We start from the raw sequence: 18,036 nt of genomic DNA on the forward strand, positions 1-18,036 counted from the left end.
GCAGTTCATTAATTGGAGTTCATTAACAGTAAATCAATGATTTACTGCTGATACAACACATGGATCATCCTGTTCATGGCTGACGGCAATCAACTGGCATAACTTAATCATCATGTAATCATAAAGTAAAGAGAATGTCATGGGAACTGGAATCAGACTTGTCTAAAGTTTTTAATGTAGCCATAACAGTTAAAAGAATGTTTATTGCATGCAAGATGAAGCTCGAAAGTCATAAAGCTGTGCTGTTATTTACTTAATTAGTGGACACAGAAAAGTACATTTATTAATTGATACTAATGACTTTAGTTTAAAACAATCATGGCCTATAAACAAAGTAGATGGTAGTCCATCTGCTGATTACACTGAATTAACCACTTAAACATGAAAAACAATCCAAAGCTCATCCTGCTGATGGTATCAGTCGTAAAACTTTACAAGCAGGTATAAACCATTCAGTGTACACCTTTCAGTAGCTTTTTTGGTGGCCAACTGAAAAGGGAGCAGCCTTATAACCCGTCCCAGTGTTCAGAAAATGCAACACATGATCTGAGGGTGGTTCATTTGATTTTACTTTCAAAAAAGCATTTTTACCACCTCAAACCAGTATGTCTCATCAAGTAGTAAGGGAGCTGAGAATGCATTTTTAGTCTCAGCTTGGTAAGAACAACGTTGACCATGTGAAGTTAAGATCTGGGACACAGTTACTGCCAGAGCATCCTGTGCTGCTCAACTGGATCGGCTGACTGGTAAGTTGAAACAACTTGTGAGCAACTGAGATTTCATTTTAGTTTTAGTTTGTCATCCATAAGGGCTAATAACACAAGTGCCCAGCAAGATTCTGTTCTCTTTGCTGTAGAACTTTTTGAAAATCTTTAACACTTCATCTGATGAATCTTTCAAAAGTAAGATGGGAAATGTTGTTAATTAATGCCCTGATAACAAAAGTGAAAATGTTATGATCAACATAAAAGGAGTAATGACTAAGCAAATTACCATACGTACTCCTAATTGGGAATCCATTCTAATGATCAACGGAGATTTTTTTGAATGTACCCTGAGAAGAGTTAAGATGTTTTTTTTTTTTTTATTTTATTGATTTTATTAAAATCACACAGCATTACATACAAATAAATCAATTTTTACAAACATAAGATTGAAACCCCTAGGTGTTTTAAGAGAGGCTGTTGAATGAGTTTAATATTAACTGTGGTATTCTATGTATCTGTTCAGACCATTCAGTCCTTTGGTCTGATCTGTGCTTTTGGAAATAAAAGTACACAAACTGCAGTGCATGGTTAAAAAGAGTAAGGTCTGATGAAATGTCTGTGGAGCAGCCATCGTGTAAGACCTGCTCATTCTCTGCCCTGTGTATTCTCTTGTGCAGTCTTGCAAGCGAAAGAATGCTGCAAAGCAGATTAAAACAAAAGTGTGATTGAAGAGATAATTTCTGACTTCATCAATTAGTTTATTTAACGATGAGGACTGATTCAAGAAACACTGTAACATTTTTTGATTTGCATTTTCAAGTTTGCATTGGCGTTGTCACCCATTAATGCTTACGGATCTTCCAAGGGCCGCGAAAGAGGGGGAGTTACTCCTAACTGTATCTCTGAGTCCTCAACAGCATGAATAGATCACCTGAAGAAATTCCTAACCATGCTCTCACCAGGCATTGGAAGCACTACCTCCTCTGGAACTTGGACAAAATAGACTGGGCATCCAGAAAGGAATGGCGTCTGATAACCTGCTCGAGAGCCAGAGGCGATCTGTTGTATCAAAGTTTCTTTTGTTTCTGTATGTAGTTAGGGGTTTTGAAGCCTCCAATATTCTTCACTTCACAGGGTATACTTATTTTTCCTCTTGCCTAATAGTTTATGTTACATCTAAGAATAGGAGGATTGCAAAGTCAGGGATAATAAAATCCACCTTGATCTTGATTTCACAAAACTTACCAACCCTTCTCACTATTTCCAAATAGTTCAAGTCAACATTTCAAAGCACAGAAACTCACTTTAGTACTTTGTGCTGTGCAACTGTTTATTAAGACATGAAAGACATATTTACTTTAGAATATCATTTGCTGAGCTTCGCAGCCTAATGCATAGCTTCAGAACAACAAGAAATACAGTGGTGTGAAAAACTATTTGCCCCCTTCCTGATTTCTTATTCTTTTGCATGTTTGTCACACAAAATGTTTCTGATCATCAAACACATTTAACCATTAGTCAAATATAACACAAGTAAACACAAAATGCAGTTTTTAAATGATGGTTTTATTATTTAGGGAGAAAAAATCCAAACCTACATGGCCCTGTGTGAAAAAGTAATTGCCCCCTTGTTAAAAAATAACCTAACTGTGGTGTATCACACCCAAGTTCAATTTCCGTAGCCACCCCCAGGCCTGATTACTGCCACACCTGTTTCAATAAAGAAATCACTTGAATAGGAGCTGCCTGACACAGAGAAGTAGACCAAAAGCACCTCAAAAGCTAGACATCATGCCAAGATCCAAAGAAATTCAGGAACAAATGAGAACAGAAGTAATTGAGATCTATCAGTCTGGTAAAGGTTATAAAGTCATTTCTAAAGCTTTGGGACTCCAGCAAACCACAGTGAGAGCCATTATCCACAAATGGCAAAAACATGGAACAGTGGTGAACCTTCCCAGGAGTGGCCGGCCGACGAAAATTACCCCAAGAGCGCAGAGACGACTCATCCTAGAGGTCACAAAAGACCCCAGAACATCGTCTAAAGAACTGCAGGCCTCACTTACCTCAATTAAGGTCAGTGTTCACGACTCCACTGTAAGAAAGAGACTGGGCAAAAACGGCCTGCATGGCAGATTTCCAAGACGCAATCCACTGTTAAACAAAAAGAACATTAGGGCTCGTCTCAATTTTGCTAAGAAACATCTCAATGATTGCCAAGACTTTTGGGAAAATACCTTGTGGACTAATGAGACAAAAGTTGAACTTTTTGGAAGGCAAATGTCCCCTTACATCTGGAGCAAAAGGAACGCTGCATTTCAGAAAAAGAACATCATACCAACAGTAAAATATGGTGGTGGTAGTGTGATGGTCTGGGGTTGTTTTGCTGCTTCAGGACCTGGAAGGCTTGCTGTGATAGATGGAACCGTGAATTCTACTGTCTACCAAAAAATCCTGAAGGAGAATGTCTGGCCATCTGTTCGTCAACTCAAGCTGAAGCGATCTTGGGTGCTGCAAAAGGACAATGACCCAAAACACACCACCAAATCCACCTCTGAATGGCTGAAGAAAAACAAAATGAAGACTTTGGAGTGGCCTAGTCAAAGTCCTGACCTGAATCCAATTGAGATGCTATGGCATGACCTTAAAAAGGCGGTTCATGCTAGAAAACCCTCAAATAAAGCTGAATTACAACAATTCTGCAAAGATGAGTGGGCAAAAATTCCTCCAGAGCGCTGTAAAAGACTCACTGCAAGTTATCGCAAATGCTTGATTGCAGTTATTGCTGCTAAGGGTGGCCCAACCAGTTATTAGGTTCAGGGGGCAATTACTTTTTCACACAGGGCCATGTAGGTTTGGATTTTTTTTCTCCCTAAATAATAAAAACCATCATTTAAAAACTGCATTTGGTGTTTACTTGTGTTATATTTGACTAATGGTTAAATGTGTTTGATGATCAGAAACATTTTGTGTGACAAACATGCGAAAGAATGAGAAATCATGAAGGGGGCAAATAGTTTTTCACACCACTGTACATGCAAATGGTGTTTGGACTGTAAATTAACGGTATGGTGGACACAGTACCTTTCTTAGGAAGGGGGCAGCCCTGGAGTACGGCCTTGTTTAGTAGAATGCTGAGCGCTGTCTTCACCAGAGCTTGCTGGCCCTGACTTAGATTTTTCTTGCTGGCAGATTGTCCCCCCACACACTGTCTTTTCATTGTCAGCTTAGCAAGGATGGCTTCTTCAACCCTGGGAATCACCACAGCATTCCACAGTCTTGACAACCACCTCAAGTGAACAAAAAAGGTTATTAGACAAATCCAATTCAGTAATAAAACAGAAACAAATCATACATTCTGTATGTGTAGCATCTCAATCAAACGCAAGTCTGTTGGGAAAAAGCAAAAAGTATTTAATTCATTGTATATAATCCTGACAGCTTCCTATGAATCTTATAGTATATATGTATATATAACCGCATCCTTTAAACAACAGCAATTAAAACAGTATTTAGCAAAGTAAAACTGCACTAAAAAGTTGCAGTTGTTCAGAGGATTTTTAGGATTGTAAGATTATTTTGTATTTAGTATTTCATATTAACCTTTACTACATATCATTTCTCAAAACATAGGCTAAAATTGAGCAATGGTTACAGAATCTAACTAGAAGCTTTAAACTATTACTGTATGTTAAAACTGCAAAACTCACTCATTTACTAAGCCAGTCTGAAACTAATGCAAAACTTACTTTACAATAAACTGGTGGTGCCCTAGGACTACTGGACATGAAAAGAACATCTCGGGTCCAATTAAGGCTTCTGGTGTCCCCAGGCAAGAAAGGCAGGAGTTTAGCTGGTGCCAGACGGAACAAATCCACTCGACTGCCTTACAGACTAAATCTGGCAGCAGGGGAATCTGTCCTTTAAGCTGTCAAAATATTAAACCAAATATTTGTATTCTTTTCAATGTATGTAAGTACATTGCCTCATTTATATTTCACTCATAATAAGGCTTTTGCTTTGGCAAGCATTTTTAAGTTGTGGCTACAATAAAAGTTATAAAACACCATGCATATCAATTGATTATATAAAACAAAAGGTACCTCTACATCCTAGCACACAATTTCAAAAGCCCTTTTTTTCAGTTATTTCAGCATCTTTTAAAGGGAAATTATTTTGCTATATTCTTGTATAAGATGAGTTTAAGAGTAAAAATACTTTGATAAAGAAATGCTAACACTTTAGCAATGTCTCCATTTGATGAGATTTAGCAGTTAACCATAGAAAAGCAAAACTGAATAAGATATAAAAAGTCATGTGAAGACAGTCTTGCATCTTTGACTGACTTTGAGTAATATATTATTTTAACAGACAATAGAGAGCGAAGTCTTACTAAACATTAAACATAATACCTAAATTGGTACAGCTACCAGAACATTTTAAGGTGATTTCTTTAAAGTTAGCATCAATTAGTCTGCCATTACATATGGCTAGTCCAGGTATGAAAATTACAATGGAAAATATTCGTCCATCCATCCATTATCCAACCTGCTATATTCTAACTACAGGGTCACGGGGGTCTGCTGGAGCCAATCCCAGCCAACACAGGGCACAAGGCAGGAAACAAACCCTGGGCAGGGTGCCAGCCCACTGCAGGGCACACATAATACTCACCCACACACCAAGCACACATTAGGGACAATTTAGAATTGCCAATGCACCTAACCTGCATGTCTTTGGACTGTGAGAGGAAACCGGAGTACCCGGAAGAAACCCACGCGGACACGGGGAGAACATGCAAACTCCACGCAGGGAGGACCCGGGAAGCGAACCCGGGTCTCCTAACTGCATTATTACTTATCTAAACAAAATATTACAAATAAAGAAACATAGCATTTTATCTCATTTTGCATATCTTTCAGTCTGTCTATCTGTATTGAAAAATGGATAATTGTAAGGACAAATAAATAAAAAACTTTCAATGCCTTTCAAAATATTTGACATTTCCATAAGGGTGTTTAGGTCATTCATATCCACTGTATAGAACATCATTAGTATGGAGTTAAATCCATATAGTATATTAATAATCCATACATTTTTGATAAATTCTATATATAAAACATCTATTTAAATAACATTTTCATACAAGCAGAATGTAGCATAAAATGCTTCACAGCTGGCAAAATAGACAAAATATAATAAATACACAATAAAAAACAACAACAATGTATTTTTCATACAGTCCTAAATCACACATAAAATGCCTCCGTGGGTTTTAATAGTCAATAGCCCAAATCTTTAGCTTCTATCAAGACCCCTGAAAAACCTTACAGGAAGAAAAATAACAAAATCTTGCACAGGGCATTTCAAAGAGAGACCCTCATCCAGGTAGGCTGGATGTGCAATGGGTTTCAATGCAGAGTCAATGCTAGACATAAAACACTAATGTAGGTATACATTCTTAATATATTTTTAAAAGTACGTACATTATTGAAGTAGTCTTAGTCTCAATACTAGATGACTATGACAGATATACGTCTCAATAATAGATGACTACAGTTCATCACTTAGGCTTTATATTGTTTAGTTTTATGTAGTAACTAGAGTAGTTCTAATAGTAAATAACATAAGTTAAATAATAAAAGAATAGTGCTGCAGGAATGTAAGACATTAGAATTTTAATGCAAACAAAACTAAGACTAGAACATGCATTCTAGTCTGAATGAAAAGCCTACAATCTCGAAAATCCAACATAATAAGAGTAGAAACCTTACCTTATGCTAAAGATCACTAAACTCTTCCACACTTAATGAGCTGCCAGCACATCACACATCTCCGCACTCTCATAATCACTCATAATGTCCAAATTAAAATCACCCAATAACATAACAGGCATGTCTTTAGACTGTGTCAGTAATTTCACAAAAACAAAAGGATATGCCAATTCCAAATGTACCTCAACTGTGGACCGAATTAAAAATTAATGCTGTGAAGGTAAGAGCAGTATAATCCATTGTGTAACCTTACTGGCTCAGTTTTACATTGAGTAGCCAAATTAAAAAATATTTTCGTAAAGAAGCTGTCAACTTGACAATAAACCAGAAAAAGCTGCATAAATAATAAAGGCTGAAAGATGATATATATTATCTGCAGTACCCTGTTAATTTTGTGTGAGTTAAAATTGATTGAAAAAGTTTGTATCTAAACTGGTTCAACAATGGCATCTAGTGGCCAGAACTATAATTACCATGTAAGTAGGTGTCAAATACTAGCACAGTGAAAATGGACTAAAACATTTGGTTTTCCATTGCTAGCAATAGTTTAATGCAATATAAATTCAGATCATTCTGAATTTACAATAATATATTCAGAACATAACTAATGTGTTTAACAGCAGACAACCTTGTTAATAAGCTTCCTTTTTAAGTATTTTTGTAGCAGACTACGGATTGGCTCTCCATCCCAGCGTAACTGAACCCAACGAAAATGCTGTTGCACCAGTAGCTCTGGGCCATGAAGTCTGGGCTTTGCAAGAGTTCCAATCAGGAAGCTGCCCTCCTGGAAGAAATAAGTACCACTGGGATCTTGTGCTGTTAAAAGAAATAAAAAAACAGAAGTAAATGTTAAAAAAGGCACAATTTCACCACATGGACAAATAAAGTTCTATCTATCTATCTATCTATCTATCTATCTATCTATCTATCGTCTGTCTGTCTGTCTAGCATTTAAAAATCAGCAGAGCAATCAAATGTGAAACAGCAACTAACCCAGAGCTACGATTATCAGAGACTACAATTAATATCTCATTAATAAGGAAAATACTAATCATCCTGAAGAGAAAAAAAAATCATAAATGTGGTTTTATTAATTTTTTTTTTACTGTACATGAATGTATGAAGTAGAATAAGTCTTGATGCATGCAAAATCTATTCGAAGCAATGCTGGCATATAAATCATGCATAATTCCATTGGAATTTGCATGCTGTGACGGCTGGTGGGTTTGTAAATTAAAATTATTTAAATATTGACAAAAATTAGTTGAAATATTTAAAAAAGCATAATAAAATGATGTTTTCTAAATAATTTGGCAAACCAGTGCAAAGTAAAAATGACTTCTCTTCTCATTGATATTTTTAGCAAAGAATCTGCTGCATTGTGAGAAACTGGTTCATGCAGATAGGAGATATGACATATTGAAGTTCACATTGGAAAACAAGAATAAATCTAGAATCAGAGGCCTCTCCTGTCAGCATTGGACACGTCTGGGGAACCATCTCATATGGAGCACCAGTTCACTGCAAGCTCTGCTCACTTATACACTCACATTCACTGCTAAAGGACCTCTGTGGGGCAAACACAGCACGCAGTGGTGCCCAGTGGCTGAGCTACTTGACTTTATAAGCCGTAAGTTTAAAGGTTAAATGTACTAATCTCCAATTTTATAAAATGCATGCAAACAATTCTAATGTAACTTGATCTTCAATGTTATTTTTAAATAAAAGTCAGTCAGTCAATCATTATCCAACCCGCTATATCCTAACGCAGGGTCAAGGGGTGCTGGAGCCAATCCCAGCCAAAACAGGGTGCAAGGCAGGAACAAATCCCAGGCAGGGCACACACATACACACACCCACACACCAAGCACACATTAGAGACAATTTAGGATCACCAATACATCTAAGCTGCATGTCTTTGGACTGTGGGAGGAAACCGGAGCTCCCGGAGAAAATCCATGCAGACACAGGGAGAACATGCAAACTCCACGCAGGGAGGACCCGGGAAGCAAACCTAGGTCTCCTTACTGGGAGGCAGCAGCGCTACCACTGCGCCACCGTGTTACCCTTGAATAAAGGTGTGTGACAAATTTAAACTAACAATAAAAAAATAAAAAACATTTATCATCCTCAGGTTGAGAACTGCCCTGGGCAGAGCAGCAGTTCCTTTTAGGGTCCATTTACACATACAGGGATCATCAATGGAGCTAACACACATCTTTAGGATGTGGAAGGAAAATCAGCTTAGAAAACCAACATGAACAAATAATGACTGGGCTAAGACTTTAATAGCGGACACTAAAGCTGTGAGGCAGCACTGTTAGCCACTATTCCAGCAAAGTCCCCTTAAAGAAGGCCGTCAATAATGCATGTGGGGAACTGAGTACATTACAATTTACTGGTCAAACTAAACATGCTGGTAAACACTGTGTTATTGTTAACATCAGTTATATTTGCTGCCTGTTGTATAAAAGTCCACATGTATGGTGGCATAGTCATGGTACAATACTTGAGCATCACAGTACAAATGAAAAGCTTTCTCACCATTATGAAGGAGAACAGAACTCCCTGGGCCTCTGTTTTCCAGGGCTTCTGCAAGATCTCCAAGAAGCTCTGACAGGGAATCAGCTTGCTCCAGGTTTTCCAGAACAACAATTACATTTTTACAGCCTGTGGACTCTTTTACTAAAAAGCCTAGGAGAAATTACAATATTAAAAAATAAACACTCAATGTACAAGAAGCACTTAGGAATGAACTCCTTCCTGCATTAAATATTGAGAAATGGAATGAAATTGATACTCATTTAATGGCTTAAGTTGGAGAGAATGCAGGTACTCCCATAGCATCCATGATCCCACCACAAAAATAAAATGGTCTCAAGTACCAAAGTAAATTTTTAACTAAACTAATAAATATCAGAAAGGGATGAACAAAACAGGAGCACAAAGCACATAAACAATTAGAAGGGAAATGAAACTCTACTGTTTATCTGAGATGACCTGAGTGGGTACTGAACGCCTATTTAAAGAGTGAAGTGGCTTGCCTTGCTAAGACTGAAACACACCACAACCCTCACTTTTTACTTCTCAATTTTGTCTTTATCAAATGACTGACCTCCCTTCTTGTTCCCTAGTTGGTTGCTTGTCCTCCCACTCAATTAGTGTTTCGCATTTCCACCTTGAGTCATTTCTGGCCAAACCCCACCTAGGGTTCTGAGGCTAGTGGCTGATCTGCACTTCTCCTAGGCACAGGAGTCTGGAGCTCCCTCTAATGGTCTCTGGTGCACCGGTGCCCTTGTGAATTCTTCTAGCCTTAAATGACCAGGATTTCTATTAGGCTGACCATCAGGTGAACCTATTAAATGTGTGCTGGTCTGCTTTTGGGAACTTGACATGTCTCTACCCAGGTTACCCTTCTTTCCCTTTTGGTTTGGTGCCCCTTTCTAAAGCCCATTAAGGGCACTCCCCACACACCGAGAGAACAGCAATCACTTATGGTGTCCATAGCACAGGATGGAAAGGAAATTGTGGTTTAGGTAGTGGGCAGATGAATATACTGTACTTTTAAAAGTTAATAACAACTAATCTATTTTAATAAAAAAGATATTGCAATCAAAAGGTATTCCAAGTGCCAAAGACATATCAAAAACAATAAAGCCAGTGCTCAGTCAAGAAAATATGGCTAGACATTACACTTTGTGTATGTCTATCGATATTTTTCTCTCACTATTTATCAGTAATACTTCTGACTTATTTTCATGGATTCCCTAGTGTGGATCTGGCAGTGTACTGAATCACACTAAGACAAAACCTTCAGTTTGTTTAAACAGATTTTATGTGAGGACAGCAAAAACATCAGCCATGTGTGGCGACCATCTGTGAGGATGCAGGGCAGAACGATTAAATATGAGAACTGAGAAGATGCTCTGCTGAGAACTTGGACAACATACAGAGTAACAAAGAGCAGCCAAAAAGTAGGTACAACAGGTCAGTTTAAAGTGTCACCCTCTGAAAGCTGAAGCAAGCACAGGGTGAGAAATGAGAGGACAGGAGGACCACAGCAATCTCACAGGATTACACTTATTAATACACATCATAAAGATAAATCTAGAAAAGAGCTAAAACTGAATCTGCTTATTTATTTGCATGATTTGCTTCAATTCTTTGAACATTCCTTTAAATTTACTTCATGTGATAATGAAAATTAGTACACAAGAGTAAAAATGAAGCCCCAGGAATAAAAAATGTTTGCCCTTATTGCTAAAATATTTAACCAAAATGATCAAAATTATAATATAAAACAGTACATTAAAAGCAATGCAATTGTTCAAAGGCAAAATGGATTGTGCACCTGTTTTTACAATTGAAAACATGTTCACTGCTTCATTGTTTGATTAGATATGAGTGCATAAAGTAGTGTATTTGATAAGATTTACTTTCAAATGACAGGCTGGGAAATGAGCCATATGGGGATGATATTGAGGGACTCAGTCACTGCATCACAGACTATATTAACCTTTGTGTTGACACTGTGGTACCCTCAAAAGCAGTGTGTTGTTTTCCAAACAACAAGCCCTGGATTACTAAGGAGCTAAACGGTCTCCTGAATGAGAAAAGGAGAGCATTCAATTCCTATGACAAACAGGCTCTACAGTGGGTGCTAAAGAAAGAGCTGTATGAAGGAAGGAAGCTTACAAGGCTACAATAGACAACAAACTCACTCATGTTAATCTGGAGGATGTCTGAAATGGACTGTGTATAATTACTGGACTCAAACAATCCAGGGTTCAGGTGCTAGAATGAGATGTTGACAAAGCTAACACCCGGATCCAACTTTTTAATAAATTTTTCCCTCCCACTTCCACATTCTTCCAATGACCAGTCTCCTCACACCATCCATACTACATCAACAACTCCTATCACATCAAATGGAATGGCCACTGACAAGTCCACCTCTGATCATCAGTGAGGCCTGTCCATAAATGAAGGCCAAGTAAAGAGACAACTGAGGAAGATACATACAGGACCAGTTGGAACCAGTCCTTCAATTCTTAAAGTCTCTGCTAACCAACTTTGTGGTGTCCTGTTGAATCTGTCCCTATGTCTCCAGAAAGTGCCGCTGCTATGAAAACCACCTGCATCATTCCTGTTCCAAAGAAGGCAGGCACGTTTCGCTGAATGTCTACAGACAAATGGCACCTCAGAAATCATTAAGATCTTTAAGAAACTAGTTATGGACTATATGAATGCTCTTGTGGTAGACCACCTGGACATACTGCAGTTTGCAGACAAAGATTGAAGTGGAAGATGCAAATACTTAATTTATCAGCTCCACAAGGCTTATTCTCACCTGGTCAAAGCTGGCAGCACTGTGAGAATTATGTTTTTTTTACTTTTCCAGTGTCTTCCATGCCATCCAGCCATCCCAGCTAATGGGTAAAGTCAGAGATATGCAGGTATATGAGCTTATGGTGTCCTAAAATAATGGACTATCTGTTGGGCAGACTGCATTTTGTGAGACTCAAGGACTGTGTTTCTGATATAGATGTGAGCAACACTGGAGCACCACAAGGAACAGTCCTGCCTTATTTTCTCCTTGCTCTATACATCTCAGACTACAAATACAACAACAGGTCATGTTACTTGCAGAAATTCTCAGATGATTTTGCACTTATTGTGTGTATTGATAAATGGGTTGAAACAGAGAATAGGAGTCATGTAGAGAGGTTTGTTTCTTGGTACTTAAAGAATTCTCTGCAACTTATCAGTAAAGCCAAGGCACGGGTTATTGACTTTCACGGCACCAAAGAGCCTCTATGCCAGGTTACTGTTTAGTTAGTGGATCTAGTGTTGGTACACTCCTACAAGTACTTGGGGGTCCACATCAATAAAACATTGGACTTGTCTCGTAACACAGATGAAGAAAGGACAGAGCAGGCTCTTTTTTTCTCTTAATTTGGGTAATGACATTGGATAAACTGCAGCTCCCAAACTCATGAATCTGAATTGAATTAAGCAAGTGTTGAGAATGTTATGGTATGTTAATTTTGTATTGAGTAAAATGTTTAATTTTTAGAGGAAACGTCCTGTGACCCAGAATTGGATAAACAAGTTAGAACTACCACTCTGTGATGGTCTGTGCAATTTTCTATGCTGTGGTATACTGGGCTGGTAATATCACTTCAAGAGAAGCCCACCAAATTAAACAAGCTAATTGAAAGGGTAGATTCAGTTATGGGACACACTTTGGACCCTCTGGAGGTAGCAGCGAAGGGGACAATTAAAACAAAACTGAGTGTCATTATGAACAATGCTGCACATCCTCTCTCTGACACACTAACGCTGAGGACTTCAAGGCAACAAATTATTCAGCTCAAGTGTGTCAAGAAACACTTCTGGGGCTCCTTTATACAAACAGCAAAATGTGTTCATAATGTCTCACTGTGACTGTGACAGTCAAGTCAGAAGTTTTCTTTCTTTATAATTTTCTTGCTTTCTTGTCATTCTGGTGTGTGTGTATGTGTGTGTTTATTTATCTATTTATGTATTTATTTAAACTGCTTCTCTAAAAAGTCCAGTTTTCCCTGGGGACAAATACAGTTCTATCTGTCTCTCTATTATTATTGTATTTTCTGCTTAGTGAAGTACATGGTTGATTTTTGTAGATAAATATTCATAGTTTCTGAAAGTATTAGTCTGTTAATTAAACTGCTGTGGCCATACTCCTATTTATTTATTGAATGTTTCTAACTATTGTTTGATTTCATACAGACTCCATTTCTCAACTTTCTAACCCAGGGGTCGCCAAGTCTGGTCCTGGACGATCACCGTGGCTGCAGGTTTTCATTCTAACCCTTTTTTTTACAATGAGTGCCCTGTTTCTACTGCTAATTAACATTTTGTGAATTCATTTTAAGTGAATTGCTTTTTAAAGATTTGTTTCCCTGAATTTCTTCCTCGTTCCTCTGAATTGCTCAATTTCTTTCCTTAAATGGCACCCAAACAGAAATTAAATGTGAAGTGAGGAAGCCAACCGAAGACCAACTAAATCAGGGCCTCAAACTCCAACCAGTTGCTAAATTGGGTGCCAATTCTTGTTGATTAACCCGTTGCTCAATTTCGTGGCTTTGTTGCTGCTCTTTTGGTGTAATAGCAGACATTTCCGAAATTGACAATTTTCTCTTTCTAACAGCACTGTTAAAATGTTTTGGGGACCTGAACAGATCAACATTCCCGAGACCTTCATCTTTCTTTATTTTCAGATATTGTATGATGGACACGTTGTTTTGGCTCATTTTAGATCTCATTATTGTTTGGCTGCTAATTAAGGAAAAAGAAACAATTACGGGGTCTGAGTCTTCAAGAACAAGTCAGTTACAAGTAGTTCAAGAAGTTAATTAGCAGCAAAAATAGATCACTCGTTAAGAAAAGGGTTAGAATGAAAACCTGCAGCCATGGTGGTCCTTCAGGACTGGAGTTGGTGACCCTTGTTCTAACTTATTTATCCTATTCTGGGTCACAGAAGTTTCCTCTAGAAATTAAATATTTTACTCAATACAAACTTAACATACCATAAAATTCTCAACACTTGCTTACTTCAATTCGGATTCATGAGTTTGGGGGCTGTAGTTTATCCAAGTAGCACTAGAAACAAGGCAGGAAACAGCCCTGGACATTATGGGTCCACTCTCACATGTCCACACATTCACAGTGGCCAGTTTGTATTTGGCATTCAACATGACTGGTTAGGAGAAAGCACAGAGGCCCACCTACACTCAAACATCACACAGGCAATGGCCCAGTATGGGATACTGAAACTGTGGGGTGGCTGAACTAACCACTCCCACATCCTGATGTCCTTTAATACTAAAGTTCATTTTTTATGTATCTATTTAAGAAAAAGAATTCCTACCACAATTGGTGAAAGTCTCTATCAGCTGCTTTTTTGACAAATTAGCATCTACTTTGATAGTAACCAGCTCACAACTGATTCCTGCAGCTTCTTGTTTGTGCTGCATAAAAAAGCAAAAAAGAAAATAAAATTAATATCCAGTAAAACAGGCAAGTTTAAATAATATTTTTCTATCTTAATTTGTTACCTTAATAAACTGTGAAATCTGTTGTGCTAAGTACAGCTGGCAGCTTCCTTCAGGCCCATGGAAGATTACATTACGATATTGTTCTACCTAATCATAAAACAATATCAATTGATCAAAAAAAAAATCACACATTGTTCATTTTATATTTTTTTAAATAAAAGATATCACTTTGTGTAATAAATGCTGCAAATTAACACCAAATTATGTTTCATAAACCACAGCATTTTAGATATTTAGCACCTTTGTAGAAAACTAGTCATTCCAGGCAATCAGATATCACATCAATTCTAATTAATGACAATGAGGAGCCTCTAATAGCTTAATTGATGTGACTGGGGAGCTCAGCTGCTTTATTAGCAGTTAGAGGGGGCAGGTGGGAAATGGAGGTGAGTGAGCTTGCAGTGTTTGGGATCAAAGGACGGAGCTGACAGTCCTGTTAATTTGACTTACTGCTTTACTTACTAATTACTACTTACTTTTCTTTGGCTGTGCTGGTTTGCTCCCTACGTATGTCAATGTGTTCTTTGTCAGGCTAGCACCCTATACAGGGTTGGTTCCTGCAAAACACTCTGTAGTGGCTGGGCAGCATCTGGTCTCAAAGATCTGGAACTGCATTAAATGGGTTCCACAATGGAAGGATTATTATTATTCAAATTCCACTGCAATTGGTATATACTTAAAGACAAATATTTGAGTCAAGAGAAGACAATGCTGGAAGTGTTTGAACTTAATCCACTTTGCTGTAAGATAACCTCTTTGATTTCATGTATCACATTTTACTGCAGATTCAGCTTTCAGTTTTAGGTTGCCAAGCACACACATGGTCTATGTCAGAGAAAAGAACCAATGCCTTTCCTTTCTGTAGAGGGAGGCCACAGGTCAATATTGCTTGCTGCTAGATTTATTTATTTTTGTATTTAAACATCCATGCTTGGCTTGACCGCTCCTGCCTGGCTCAGCCTTAAACAGAAATAGTGAACATCCTGTTTGGCTTGGAGGCCTCTAGAGATCACATAGCATTTTCAAGGCCTGACTTTGACTAAACCATGTCGCTCTTGAGGTATTAAAAATGCAGAAATATCAAAGTTAAAGCTGTATTTAAAAACTAAATGATAAAGTGAACTGTATGCTTTCAGAAACAAGAAATGTTAGCTGACTAATATTAAATTGACTCCTTGGGTTAGACTGATTTCCAATGAATGAGAAGCTTTCAAACTATTTATCTTATAACCTGCATGAGAAGGCTACCCGATAAAATCTCAAGCAAACTCCACAATTCCTATAATAAGAGCACAAAGAAAAATAAAGGTCATCACCTGACACATTATATAGACTCAGATCTCAATAGAAACCTTTTTAGATACATGTTATATATAAAGTGTACATACGTAAATCCAAAAACGCGAAGTTCAGCCAGTTCCTGAATTGGCTGGCCATTTCACATTTCGGCCGAGAGATGTGGCCAAAGTCCGAATTACTAGAAATGACTAGTGTATATGCTACTTTGGCCAGCTATTTCGTGAAGTGGCGAGAACTCCCTGGCCACAATTTGATGTGCTGATGTAAGACTGTCCGCTCAAGGTGCAAAGATGCTTAAAAATTTCAGATGCAGATTCAGAAGTGAGTTTTCCATTCTACATGAGAAACTGTTCAAGGCGATGCTTGTTCGGAAAGCGGACACCACTTGAGACTGCCTTCCCCTTGCCCAAACACTAACCTTAAGGTCAATAAAATAGATCCCTGATGTTAAGTCACAATTTTAGGGCTAATATTTAAACAGACATGTGAAACCTACTTATATACCTAATGTTAAATATTGTGAAACAACCAAGTGGTGTCCGCTTTCTGAACAAGAGCCACCAAGTGTACACTCGATGCAATTATACTACTAAGTGCGCAACAAATCGCTGCTCATGCTTTTTTTCTTCTGACTTTGACTGATCGCCCCATGCTATTTCACAAACTGGCTGGCCAAATCCCGAAATCAAGGAAAAGATCGGACATTGGCTGGTCAATTTACAGCGACATTGGCCATTTCCCGATTTGGCCGGACACTTCCTGCTTTGGCCGATTTTGGGTTTTGGCTGTAATCCCTATATATGTTGCTGGACTGAGAATGGTGTTTTGTGTGAATAAGGAGAAAACAGGCAAATCCTAAATAAACACAAATGATTTTGACATTAGTTCTGAACTTCATACTTTGCCAACAATGCAACAATGTGTCTCTGTCCACAAACATTTTAGTGTTATTTTAATATGAAAGCAAATCTGCATAAAATATAAAAGTATCCCAATCATTCAAACTTAAGTAAGTAAGAATTTGTAAGAAGATGTGAAATGCAATGTGAAATAAAGAGCAGTTCAACTTGTAAGAAACTTTACACTCTGCTGTCCTTGGGTCTTTGAATAAGCAACATGGCCCAAAATATTACTTAAATAAATAGAAGGTGGATACCCTTGGCTATAAAATATCATAATGAGGTGATACCAGTTTTCTCCATTAATTTAATGATTTTTGCCTCATGCCATCTAATTACTGTGAAACACACAAAGATTTTATTTTTACTTAAAAGTAAAAAAATTAATTGGTAAATTATGAGCCATACCCATTTCTTCTGTATTTTGCTTTTGCTTTTAATCTACAACAGAAGAAGACCAGAAAAGAAATGCTCACTCTGTGTAGATGCTTACCAGGCGAACATAGTTTTGGAGCATTTGAAGAGGAATCAGAGACGCATATGTCAGTTCATCCAGGGACACGTCTGCTAGACCTAAAAAAGCAGATAATCAGGGCACATAAAAATTGTAAAAACTGAATAAGTCACTTTTTCAGCATATAATCTGTATAGGGTGGTCCAGATCTAATTACTGTATGCAATTTTTATTACGCTATAACTTATTAAGTTTGTTACATAGAAAATCACCCGAAAAATTCTGGACCATCGAGAAGTGTGCGAACTGATGACATGAAGAATCGTCTTTGCACTGAATTGGAATTGTCACCGCATAAATCAAAGTCATCCAGACGATCAGGATCTGCATAATTAGATCTGGACCACCCTGTACTGGTTACTGCACAGTGGAGGAAACTCAGTAACAGAATATATAAAAGTTAGTTACTTTAAACATTGCTAGTAAATTTACATTTGGATTAAAAAGTAGCATAACTGAAAGCTAATCATATTCAAATTCCACAATTCAATGTATTGCTTAGCACTGCTGATTTATTCAAAGATGCATGTCAAAGTTTAAAAATTGTCATATATGAAAAAGGTTTGGCAGATCTGTAATCTGCAGTTCTGAAAAAAAGGTGAACTTTATAAAATTTTGTTTGGCTGAAGTTGCTGCTGCTATATGTTGCTGAACTACCACATCTAAGCAATGTGTTCAACAAAGACAGGACAATTAATATTTTTTTGTGTTTTTTGTTTATGCATTTATCTTTCATTATGATAA

General features: G+C 37.6%; 1 protein-coding gene across 1 annotated transcript in view; it reads right to left on the bottom strand.

Moving 5' to 3' along the window:
* The window catches only part of cttnbp2 (cortactin binding protein 2), a 247,184-nt gene that overhangs the window by 22,060 nt on the left and 207,088 nt on the right, over nucleotides 1-18,036 (bottom strand). The window contains exons 12-18 of the mRNA XM_039761402.1: nucleotides 17,272-17,351; nucleotides 14,581-14,667; nucleotides 14,394-14,493; nucleotides 9,026-9,175; nucleotides 7,110-7,297; nucleotides 4,457-4,635; nucleotides 3,792-3,997 (exon numbers count right to left, since the gene is read on the bottom strand). Coding sequence (XP_039617336.1) covers nucleotides 3,792-3,997; nucleotides 4,457-4,635; nucleotides 7,110-7,297; nucleotides 9,026-9,175; nucleotides 14,394-14,493; nucleotides 14,581-14,667; nucleotides 17,272-17,351 — 990 coding nt within the window. The remainder of the gene's footprint in view (nucleotides 1-3,791; nucleotides 3,998-4,456; nucleotides 4,636-7,109; nucleotides 7,298-9,025; nucleotides 9,176-14,393; nucleotides 14,494-14,580; nucleotides 14,668-17,271; nucleotides 17,352-18,036) is intronic.

Source organism: Polypterus senegalus, chromosome 8, assembly GCF_016835505.1.
Source record: "Polypterus senegalus isolate Bchr_013 chromosome 8, ASM1683550v1, whole genome shotgun sequence".
NCBI lineage: Eukaryota > Metazoa > Chordata > Cladistia > Polypteriformes > Polypteridae > Polypterus > Polypterus senegalus.